Source organism: Chionomys nivalis, chromosome 4 (genome assembly GCF_950005125.1).
Source record: "Chionomys nivalis chromosome 4, mChiNiv1.1, whole genome shotgun sequence".
In the NCBI taxonomy this organism is placed as follows: Eukaryota; Metazoa; Chordata; class Mammalia; order Rodentia; family Cricetidae; genus Chionomys; species Chionomys nivalis.
This window is the reverse complement of record NC_080089.1, coordinates 58,936,851-58,949,261: the sequence shown is the minus strand read 5'-3', so window position 1 is coordinate 58,949,261 and position 12,411 is coordinate 58,936,851. Positions and strand designations below refer to the sequence as shown.

The 12,411-nt window shown below is 36.9% G+C and overlaps 1 protein-coding gene across 7 annotated transcripts in view; it reads right to left on the bottom strand.

The window, feature by feature from the left end:
* Myo9a (myosin IXA) overlaps positions 1–12,411 on the bottom strand; it is a 197,297-nt gene that overhangs the window by 126,426 nt on the left and 58,460 nt on the right. For all 7 annotated transcript variants that reach the window (XM_057766444.1, XM_057766446.1, XM_057766445.1 and 4 more), the window contains exons 8-10: positions 10,455–10,581; positions 7,274–7,363; positions 1,936–2,052 (exon numbers count right to left, since the gene is read on the bottom strand). In XM_057766444.1, the coding sequence (XP_057622427.1) occupies positions 1,936–2,052; positions 7,274–7,363; positions 10,455–10,581 (334 nt within the window). The remainder of the gene's footprint in view (positions 1–1,935; positions 2,053–7,273; positions 7,364–10,454; positions 10,582–12,411) is intronic.

Genomic DNA, 12,411 nt, shown 5'->3' with positions numbered 1-12,411 from the left:
GCCATACCAATGAATATCTTGCATATCACCATAGAACCTTCATCTGGCGATGGATGGAGATAGAGACAAAGACCCACATTGGAGCACTGGACTGAGCTCCCAAGGTCCAAAGGAGGAGCAGAAGGAGGGAGAACACGAGCAAGGAAGTCAGGACCACGAGGGGTGCACCCACCCACTGAGACGATAGGGCTGATCTAATGGGAGCTCACCAAGGCCAGCTGGACTGGGACTGAAAAAGCATGGGACCAAACTGGATTCTCTGAACATGGCAGACAATGAGGGCTGCTGAGAAGCCAAGGACAATGGCACTGGGTTTTGATACTACTGCATGTACTGGCTTTGTGGGAGCCTAGCTTGTTTGGATGCTCACCTTCCTAGACCTGGATGGGGGGGGGGGGAGAACCTTGGACTTCCCTCAGGGCAGGGAACCCTGACTGCTCTTTGGACTGGAGAGGGAGGGGGAAGGGAGTGGGAAAAGGGGAGTGGGGGGAGGGGAGGGAAAAAGGAGGCGGGGAGGAGGAGGAAATTTTTAATAAAAAAAAAAAAGAGGCCGGGCGGTGGTGGCGCACGCCTTTAATCCCAGCACTTGGGAGGCAGAGGCAGGTGGATCTCTGTGAGTTCGAGACCAGCCTGGTCTACAAGAGCTAGTTCCAGGATAGGCTCCAAAACCACAGAGAAACCCTGTCTCGAAAAACCAAAAAAAAAAAAAAAAAAAAGAGATTGAACTCAAAAAAAAAAATAAAAAAACAAAACAAAAACAAACAAAAATAATGAAAAAAGTATACAGTCCTTTCGGGAGCAAGAGATAACATCCTTAAACCCAGGAAGAATAAGCTAAATTTATCCCACAGAGAAATATACAAAGGTCAGTAAAAGAATATCTATACTGGAACATGGTGGAGTCCACCTCTAACCCCAAGAACCTATCAGTCAGGCATAGAAAGATCTCAAGTACAAAACAACCTGGCTATACAGTAGCACTCAGTCTAAAAAAAAAAAAACTTTATTTTAGTATTGTTTAGGATGAAACAAAAATATTTACTTGTAGTGAGATCATCTAAGACACAAATCACACTAAATATTACAATTTGGAGGTTTTGGGGGGCAGGGTTCCCCCCAAGGAAGTTTCTTCATGTAGTCCTAGCTGTCCTAGAACTCATTCTGCCACATGAGTGGGCTGGCCTCGAACACACAGAAATACACTTGCCTTTGTCTCCCAAGGATTGGGATTAAAGATGTATGTAACCCCCAGCACTCGGGAGGCAGAGGCAGGCGGATCTCTGTGAGTTCGAGACCAGCCTGGTCTACAAGAGCTAGTTCCAGGACAGGCTCCAAAACCACAGAGAAACCCTGTCTCAAAAAACCAAAAAAAAAAAAAAAAAAAAAAGGTGTATGCAACCATGCCCAGCTAGTATTACACAATTATTAAAAATATATGATGACATACTTTATGAAATGTTATATGAAAATGTATTTTATAGGGATCTATTTTAAGAAATTTTATATAAAAAACAAAACTGGAACAATACAAAGTTTGATTCTATTTCTATTTTTAAGATCAACTTTGTATATAAAGGTCCTTAGCATGTAAATAAATAGGGCGATGGTATAGAAACACACACAGAACAGTTAACCTGAAAATGGAAGTAACAGAAGTAAAGCTGATTTGACTCTATGTAATTTTATTCCTTAAAATTTTAAGTACTCGCCGGGCGGTGGTGGCGCACGCCTTTAATCCCAGCACTCGGGAGGCAGAGGCAGGCGGATCTCTGTGAGTTCAAGACCAGCTTGGTCTACAAGAGCTAGTTCCAGGACAGGCTCCAAAACCACAGAGAAACCCTGTCTCGGAAAAAAAAAAAAAAAAAAAAAAAAATTCAAGTACTCACCAGTTTATTGAACAGTTTTCTGGTAAAATATAATACAATAGGTCCTTACCTTGGTATCATGTTCCAAATCTTTACTATTTAGAAGTGCATGATTAATACGAAACACGATCCAGTCAAACAGAGCACTATATAAAGATTTAGCCATGGAGTTTCTCACTGTCACAGCCTATAAAACACAAAGAGAATTATGAATGTAAACTGAATTAAGATTGCAAAGTGGAATGGTAATTTCACTAAGATACAATAACAAAGAATGTTTTTGCTTTCATTTCAGAAGGAAAACCTATTCTGAATTAGAAAACTAGATTGTCGATTTAAATAGCCTATAATTGAAGTTTTCTGTATTTACTCTAATTTAGTCCAACTCAGGAATCTAGAAAAAATTTCCATGAAACAAAAACTATATATGAATCACTCAATTCAAAGCATTTTTTTTTACTGTCTATGGGGGCATGTTTTCTCCCAAACAAAATGGGAAGCCTGAAAACAAATAACTATACCTGTTATAATTGGAGAAAATAGTCTAGGTTAAGAAACCTGACAGCAAAAGAGGACATTATAATTTGTAGAATCCTTCTTTCACTCTTAGAATATAGACATTATACTAGCTATCTTCAGTTTGTCATTCACAGTACTATATAACAGTTTCATTCAAGGAAATAGTAACAAGCCAGGCAGTGGTGGCGCACAATCCCAGCACTCGGCAGGCAGATCTCTGTGAGTTCGAGGCCAGGCTGGTCTACAGAGCGAGTTGCAGGACAGGCTCCAAAACTACTGAGACACCCTGTGTCAAAAAAACAAAAAACAAAAAAAAAAAAGAAAGAAAATAGTAGCAATCTTTTAATTAGGCAATTATGGAATTTATATTTTATTTCACTTCATTATTTTCTTGATAGAATCCAAGAAATAAAATAAAATGAAAGTAATTTTGAAAGATTCCAGGTATCAAAATTGGGTATACACGAAAACAAGAGGTGGGAGAGGATATAAATTAAAGAAAATTCCCATTTAGAAAACAGTAAATTCCAGCACTCAAGAAACTAAAGCAGGCATACTATCATAAGTTCGAGGCCAGCATGAATCACAAAGTCAAACTCTCTCCAAAAGAGAGGGAAAGAAAAACACTTTAGTTTACAAAATTTATTTTAAAATAATTGAGTCCTATCACATAAAAGAATATAAATGCTAATAATGTTTTACTGTTTATATTAACATCTCTGTTTTCAAGTGGTGAGGAAATAAGAGAAGACTACCAGTCAATTTCTGTTTCTGAACTCATTCTAGCTGTATGGACCACACAAGACACTTGAATTACTAGGCTACAGTTTAGATATCTATAAAGTAGAGATATAATATAACACATAACACAAAAGAGATGAACTTATGAATTTCAATAATTAAAAAAAATGTTCCAACCAAAAAGCTACGGAGAAACTCTGTCTCAAAATAAATAAATAAATAAATAGTTCCAAGTCAGGCATGGTGTAAAGGCCTGTACTCTAGGCATTTATTATTAAGAGATCATGAGTTTCCAGGTTGGTATACCACTGCTGATTTTTAAAGATTTATTTATCTGAGAACATATCGCTTCCTGGCAGTAAGTACTTGCACCTTTTTAGCTATCTTGCATTCCTTAGCTGATTTTTTAATTGTTCTAAAGAAAGATACTAGATGGATTTGGTTTAATTAGAAAACCCTCCTTAAAAGGAATTGGAGACCTTTTATCTAATACTCTCTTAATGGTACTTAAGAAATAAACTGCAAATGACAAGAAATAGCATGCTCTAAGATAACAGAGAGGCAACACCACATGGCAGAATGTAAATTAATAGAAATGTAATAAATAATTTAAGTTGGTAGAACTAGTAAGTAAAAAACCCAAGCTACAGGTCAACCATTTATAATTAATATGAAGTCTCTCTGTCAGTTATTTGGGAACTGGCATCAGGAAAAAAAGTCTGTTCACTAATGAAGGTGCAACAGCTGCTAAGACACATTATAAAAACTGTATTATAAAAACTGCTGGATTAAACCAACCTATATATTTTTATACATTTTTAAAATGTCTTCACTTCAAAATGGAAGTCAAAAGATAGGTTACTTTGGGGGAGAGGTGATGGGGAACCTCCTGCAGCCAAAGACCTTTAAGAGTCTGGACCAGAGCCGGGCGGTGGTGGTGTACGCCTTCAATTCCAGCACTCTGAGGCAGAGGCAGGCAGATCTCTGTGAGTTCAAGGCCAGCCTGGTCTAGAAGAGCTAGTTCCGGGACAGGCACCAAAGCTACAGAGAAACCCTGTCTCGAAAAAAACCAAAAAAATAAAATAAAATAACAAAAAAAAAAACAAAGAGTCGGACCAGGTTGGAGCATGAGCTTTTGGGTACACAGAGAAAACCACAGGCCTGCCCAGCTCTCAACTCTCTTGTTCCGGCATTCCACGCCTTGAGGTTGGACTTCCCATTCCAGTTGTGAGTTTTTCCCTTTACAATAAAGAATAATCTTGAAATAATCTTTTAGAGTTATCTTGGAATTATTTGATTCCTGTCTCTCCCTCCCCTTTTTACGCATTCAGATTCAGAGAGGTCATGCTTTTATTTCTATAGGACATGAAAAGCTATGGAATTGTTACAGATTAACATGAACCAGGTTTGATCAGGGAAGAGCTGGTGAAAATTCTGACTTCAAACATAAAGAAACAAAACTACAAGACACATAACATATAGATTTTACTTGTTAAAAAAACAAACAAACAAAAAACCTTTAACTGACTTGGGCACACCACATATTCCATACTTGTATGCTACTTTTAAAAGTTTATGTATTTGGGGCTGGAGAGATGGCTCAGAGGTTATGAGCATTGCCTGCTCTTCTAAAAGTCCTGAGTTTAACTCCCAAAAACCACATGGTGGCTCACAACTATCTGTAAAGAAATCTGGTGCTTGATTCTGGCCTGCAGGCATGGATGCAAAAAGAACACTACATACTTAATATATAAATAAATCTTAAAAGTTTATGTGCTCTCAGAACAAGGACACAAGACACCAATAAAAATGGATGGCCCAGGTGATCCAGCATTTCAAAATGCCTGTTATGGTCTCCTCCAAATTCCGCATCCAAAATAGCCTCACGGCTGTTGGCTAAGATGGTCCAGCCTCACAGACTATTTTAACAGTGGTTTCATATCCCAATTAGATTGCTTTTGGTAAGATTGCCATTTTTACACTGTTAATTCTGCCTACCCAAGAGCATGGGAGATCTTTCCACTTTCTGGTGTCTTCTTCAATTTCTTTCTTCAAAGATTTAAAGTTCTTCTCATACAAGTCTTCCACTTGTTTGGTTAGAGTTACTCTGAGATATTTTATGCTATTAGTGGCTATTGTGAAGGGTGTTGATTCTCTGATTTCTTCCCCAGTCCTTTTATCATCTGTGTATAGGAGGGCTACTGATTTTTTTGAGTTAATCTTGTATCCTGCTACATTGCTGAAAGTGTTTATGAGCTAGGGAAGTTCTTTGGTAGAACTTTTGGGATCACTTATGTAAACTATCATATCATCAGCAAACAGTGAGAGTTTGACTTCTTCTTTTCCAATTTGTATCCCCTTGATCTAATTTTTACTTGATAACTGTTTTATTATATATAATTTTATTATTTAAAGTTAAAAAAAACCTTCCTTTTTATTTAGACAAAAAATGTTGTGGAATAATCCTTCTATACACTGTGTACCCACATGGCAGCTCAAAAGTGTCTCTAACTCTTGCCTCCATGGTATCTATATACATATGGTACAAAATATACACGCACACAAAACACCCATACAAATTTATAGGTGTTTTTTTTTTAAAGATCCTTGAAGAAAAATGAAAGCCTACTATTTAAAACCACACTGAGTTTCTGGTACAAGAAGGTAACCTGCACATTACCAAAATAGCAATGTAAACACCAAGTCAGCTACAAACCCATTGATCTACAATATTATCGTGCCTGCAAGATATGATACAGAAATGGTGGCACAAAGCTTGTGGAAGAAACCAACCAATATATAATTTGACTTAACGCCCACTCTACAAGATAGAACCCATACCTGACCCTACTTGGGCGACCAAGAATCAGAGGGCAGAGTGTCCAGGAACCTAGGGTAAAATCAAATACACTGATCTAAAATAAACAAACAAGGTGGACAGTTATGACTCACGCCTTTAATCCCAGCACTCAGGAGACAGAGACAGGCAGATCTCTATGAATTCAAGGCAAGCCTGGTTTACGAAACAAGTTCCAGGACACAAAGACACCCTGTTTCAAAAACCAAAACAACAAAAACCAAACTGAGAAAGTGACTCCTAATGATATTCTGTTATACTTATTGATCAGTACCTTGTTCAGCCATCATCAGAGCTTCCTCCAGCAGCAAATATAAACAAAGAAACTCACAGCCAAACATTAAGTAGAATGAGACGCCTTGGAACACCCAGCCCTAAATAGGATATCTCCATCAAATCCTCCTCTCAAGCTCAGGAAACCACTTGGAAGAGGAGGTAGAAAGAGTGTAAGAGTCAGAGGGGATGGAAAACACCAAGACTGCCGGGCAGTGGTGACACAAGCCGGGCAGTGGTGGCGCACGCCTTTAATCCCAGCACTTGGGAGGCAGAGGCAGGCAATCTCTGTGAGTTCGAGACCAGCCTGGTCTACAAAACCACAGAGAAACCCTGTCTCGAAAAACCAAAAAAAAAAAAAAAAAAGAAAGAAAACACCAAGACAACAAGGCCCTCTAAATAAAAGTGAGTAAAACTCATATGAATTCACAGAGACTGAAACAGCACTCATCGGGCTTGCACAGGTCTACACCAGGTTCTCCATGGCTTTTAGCTTGGTGTTTTTCTGGGATTCTTGAGTATGCAAACAAATGAGTCTTTGACTTCTATGCCTTCTCTTGGGTTCTTTTCCTTCTGCTGGCTTGTTGTGTGGAACTTCGAAGTGATAATTTTGTTTTATCTTATTATATTTTATTTTGTTATATTTTAATTGGAGAGGGGAGTTCAATACAGGGTTTCTCTATGCACCAACCCTAGCTATCCTGGATCTGGTTCTGTAGACCAGGCTGGCCTCAAACTCAGAGATCTGCCTGCCTCTGCCTCCTGAGTGCTACGATTAAAGGCGTGCGCATGGCTATATTTTCATATTAAAATAGACAGACAGCCAGATTAAAAAAACACACTGAATTTTAAGTTTCCAAATCTACAGAAAAGTTGTTTTTTTCCTCAAAAGTACGCTAATTAATACCTTTTGCCTAATGTCATTTTCATTACATAAAAAAGGGAAAAGAAAAAGAAAAAAACCTACAAACCCTATATTCAAAAGTATTCAAAATACTGATACCCCAGAAAACCATACCTCTGCCAGCTTATATGGTAAAATAAGTTTTTCTCCCACTGTCACCGTCTTCCTTGTAACTAATGCTTCAAAAAGCATCTCTTCTTTAACCTATAAAGTAGAAAGGTAAATTCAATATGCAAGATTTATGACAGAGACTCAATTATTACACTGAAAAGCTAACTAGAGAAAATTTTAATGAAAGGAATATAGAGTAAATATAAAGAAATTCAAAGAAACATACAGAATCTTAATAATGGCTAAAGTGGAATTTAAGCATACAAATGACAATAATTCCTCCACCTAAAATAGAAGAAAAAAAGCAACAAATGGCTTATTTTCAAAGTATGCTTCCAAGTGGAAAGTTTAACTCTAGAGAGCTTGCCTAGCATATGAAAGGTCATAGGTTCTCACCAGCGTCTCACACACACATCTGGGAATAGAGACATGAATCTAAATCTGGCACACTCGTTCTCTAGACTTTACAATCTAAAGATAAGGCCATGGACAAAGGATGAAAGCACTCCTGGAATCTAAGACTCCTGAAGAATACTTTTGTTCTACATTTATTTTTATACATGCATATTAAACTTGCAATTCAAGGTACTACTTTGCTTTTACTCCCATCCCAGAAGTAAACAATATTATATTTATTTGTAACATGGTTTCACTCTGTAGCCCAGGCTGGCTTCAAACTCAAGGTGAACCTTCTCCTCAACCTTGTGAGTACTGAGGTTCCAGGCATACACCATCAACACCTGACTGAATTATTTTCTTTTCAAAAGAAAAAAATGGAGACTAATAAATGGCTCTATGGTTAAAAACACTTGCTCTTGCAGAGGACCTTGCTTCAATTCTGAACACCCATATGTAATTCCAGTTCCAGAGAAAGTTACATCCTCTTGTAACCTTCATGGGCACCAGGTACACACATGACTGACTGACATACTGACATACATACATACATACATACATACATGTAAGCAAAACACATAAAATACACATAAAAGGATTTTCAATGCAAATAAAACTGTTATATGCATCTGTATGTGTGCTCTGTGTATGTGTGTGTGCATGTATATAGGCACTGTGAAAAGCAGGACTCAATGTCAGGTATTTGTTTATTTCTGTAGATCTTTTGTTTTCTAAAACAAGATCTCTCTGTGTAGCCCTGGTTGTCCTAAAACTGACAGTGTAGACCAAGCTGACCTTGAACTCATAGATATCAATCTGCCTCTTACTTCTGACTACTGGGACTTAAGGCAAGGTCACCATGCCTGATTCCACCTTACTTTTTCAGGCAGGGTCTCTCAAGGGAACCAGACCTCACTGACTGGCTATACTGACTGACCAGTAAGCTCAGGGTATTGCCTTTCCTGACATCCCTCTCTCACTCTCCCCTCCCAGTAATTGAATTACAGATGCACAAGACCAGTTTTTATTTGAGTGTGTGGATCCAAACTCAGATAAAACAGACACTTTAACAGCTGAGACAATCCAAATCCCTGAATTTCTCTTTTAATTTCCCTGAACCTCTCTTAACTAACCTCTGACAAAGGAATACTAACTAAGATTAGAATCCCTGTTATTTATGTCTGAGTTTAAAATAGGACTCCAGGGACAATGTCCTAATTTATCATAATACTAAATGTTTGATTAAAATATCTGAAATGCCTGATTGAAATCTAGTCTATGACCTTCAAAATTATAATCTTCAGAGCTGGGCGGTGGTGGCGCACGCCTTTAATCCCAGCGCGTGGGAGGCAGAAGCAGGCAGATCTCTGTGAGTTCGAGGCCAGCAGGTCTACAAGAGCTACTTCCAGGACAGGCTCCAGAGCTACAGAGAAACCCTGTCTCAAAAAAAAAAAACCAAAAAAAGAAACAAAGGAAAAAATTACAATCTTCGGATACAATGATCTACATCTTGTAGAAATTTATTCCATCTTATTCTGTCATAATATCATTCTATTGAGGTTAATAAACAATGATCAGTCATATATAAAGAAAAAATAATCACTGCAGTTAGAGATATGAAAAAGAGGTTATCCAATGCTCTCAACTGGCACTATAGCTTTATAATGGACACATACTGGGAAATAACTTTTTCTGTAAAATCTCACCTAAATTATGCCAAAGAGAAGTAAATGGTTCTACATACAATGAATTAGTTTAGGCTTTATTTATTTATTTATTTATTTATTTATTTATTTATTATGTATAAGGAATTCTGACTGCATGTATACCTACACATCAGAAGAGAGTCATTATAGATGATTGTGAGACATCATGTGGTTAAATTCACTGAGACCTGCCTGCCTCTGCCTCCAAAGTGTTGGAACTAAAGACATGAGGCACTATACTTGGCTTAAAAGGATGCATCTCAAACGCATGCTACCAAGTAAAGTAAGTTCATCTAGAAATAAAATTAACTCTATAATTACAATTATATTGCATGTGAAAATGAAAATTAGGGTGAAGAGTTGTTTTAGAGCAGTGTAAGAGTTCTGTATAAGACTGTAACCGTGAACACATGACTTCATCCATTTGTCAAAACCCATTCAGCACAAAAAGTGAAGACACACTATCACTTTGGGAGGAGCAATAGAACAGAGTCTGGTGGCCTGGCAGTGGTGGCACACGCCTTTAATCCCAGCACTTGGGAGGCAGGGGCAGGCGGGTCTCTGTGAGTTCGGGGCCAGCCTGATTTACAAGAGCTAGTTCAAGGACAGGCTCCAAAGCTACAGAGAAACCCTGTCTCAAAAAACAAAAACAAAACAAAACAAAAAAACCCGACAAATCCTGTTTCAGGAAAGAAAGGAAGGAAGGAAACAGGGGATGAGGGAGGGGGAAGGAAGGGAGAGAAGGAAGGAGAAACCTTAAGTTAGAAAGAGCAACATTAACATAACCCCTAAACAACCTAGAGTGGAAATATTCATCCTTGTCAACAAACTGAAGGAATACATGTGTTAAGGGAAAGTGAAGGCAAGGGAGAAAACATTAGACCTAATGATCTTGGCACACTCACAAGTAAAGTAAGGCAGGAATCCAGGAGGAATTTCAACTTCTGAAAACACTATCTTAAAATAGTATCAAATGAAATCATTTTAACCAAGTATACCCATTTATAAGTATAAAGGACATATAAATTAAAAATAAGAAGTTACCAATTATCTAAAATAAAAACCGAGAATGAATGACTCACTTCTAATAATTCTGAGACAATAGGCAGTACTTCAGGATTACAGATGTCAATAGAGTCATCCCGATAGGTCTTCTTTTTATAGGAGATATTACCCAAATGTAGTATTGCTGAGAGCAGAGAGAAAATCCTATGAAAATAAAAGCACAGATTAAAGTTTGCTAAATACATTATCAAAGCTCATTTTACTCCAAATCCAAAACAAATTCCCCAGTACAAATTATGAAGTATTTTCATCTTCACAAAAAAATGGTAATTTTAACTAAACTTTAACGATTAACTATGTCAGTTAATAAATTATTAACATGTAACATATGGCATAAAACAAAACAAATTTAAAAACTAACTCTCCACTTGTACACTATATCCCATCAACTCCAGTTGATTCAGGAGTTGTAATGTCTTCATTTCCTACTTCTTACCTGGATCTTGAAGAACTTTTTTTAAATCAAAATACTGTTTATTTCTCTTCTTTTAAATAAATCACCCTATATTCAACATGTTCTCTTTCTCTTTACAAAAAAGTTTACTGAAATACTAACTCAAACTCCTTGTCGGCACTTTACTATTTGTATTTACTATCATTTAACATCTGCTTCAACTTCATATGCCTCAGAAGTTACTAAGAACTACTTCCACTTAACTGAGAAAAAAAATCATGCCCTAACTTATCTGCTATTTCAGACATTTAACACAGTGGAACATTTTACTACTTCAGTGGTTATTAAGTGGTTGTTGTAGAATCATGAGAATCTGAGTGAAACAGAGCACCCACATAACAAGCCAGGCTTCCTTCAAATGCCCATAACTCCAGGTACCAAGGATCCAAATACCCTCTTCTAGTCTCCTTGCACACCCACCCACGCAAACATGTGCACTTGTACTCACAAAGAAGCATACACATAAATGAATGTGTACACACACCTTTTTAAAGCCCTCAAGAGGGGCTGGAAAGATGGCTAGTTCATCAGTTAAGACTGACAACTACTCTTGAAGAAGACACAAATTCAGTTCCAGCACTCACATCACATGGCCAGATGTCTAACAAAAGCCTGCAACTCCAGCTCCAGGGCATCAGTCGCCCTCTTCTGGCCTCCATGAACACTGCACTCATGAGTACAAACCCACACATAGACATATACATGTGATTAAAAATAAAATATTTTTAAATATCCTAAATGCACGTATCCATATGCCTATTAACTTACTACTCCCTTAGAATAAATCTAACCTATTATTAAAACTTATTCATGTGTCTTCTTAAATTTACATTAAATATTTATAATTAAATTATAATTAAAATTTTGTAATAGTTGAAATTTAACTTTGCAAAATTAGAAAATATTCTAATTAAAATAAATATAGTTCTTCAGAACCAAATATACTTTTTAAAATATTTATTTATTTATTATGTACACAATATTCTGTCTGCATATATTCCTGCAGGCCAGAAGAGGACACCAGACCTCATTACAGATGGTTATGAGCCACCCATGTGGTTGCTGGGAATTGAACTCAGAACCTTTGGAAGAGCAGGCAATACTGTTAACCGCTGAGCCATCTCTCCAGCCCAGAACCAAATATACTTAAAGTATATTTTTAAGTAATTTAAGTGTTAAATAATTTAAGTGTTATTTTTCAAGTAATTTAAAATTAGAAAATACAAGTCAATCCCAAAGGAATAATTCATAAAAGTATTCTAAGATATAAAAAATAAACTCAGAATCTCTTAAACATCATAAAATCTAGAAGTCAAAAATTAACACAAATGTATGATCCACTTTTCATATCTGTTTCAAAAATTGGCACATTAATGTTCTCAAAAATATGTCATACAACTCTTAACCAATAATACCTTAAAAATAACCTAATATGATAAGTCAGGATTTAAAAGTTTTTAAAATATAAACAGGAGTCATGATTTTTTTTCTGTCTGTTTTTTGAGAACGGAGTCTCTCTA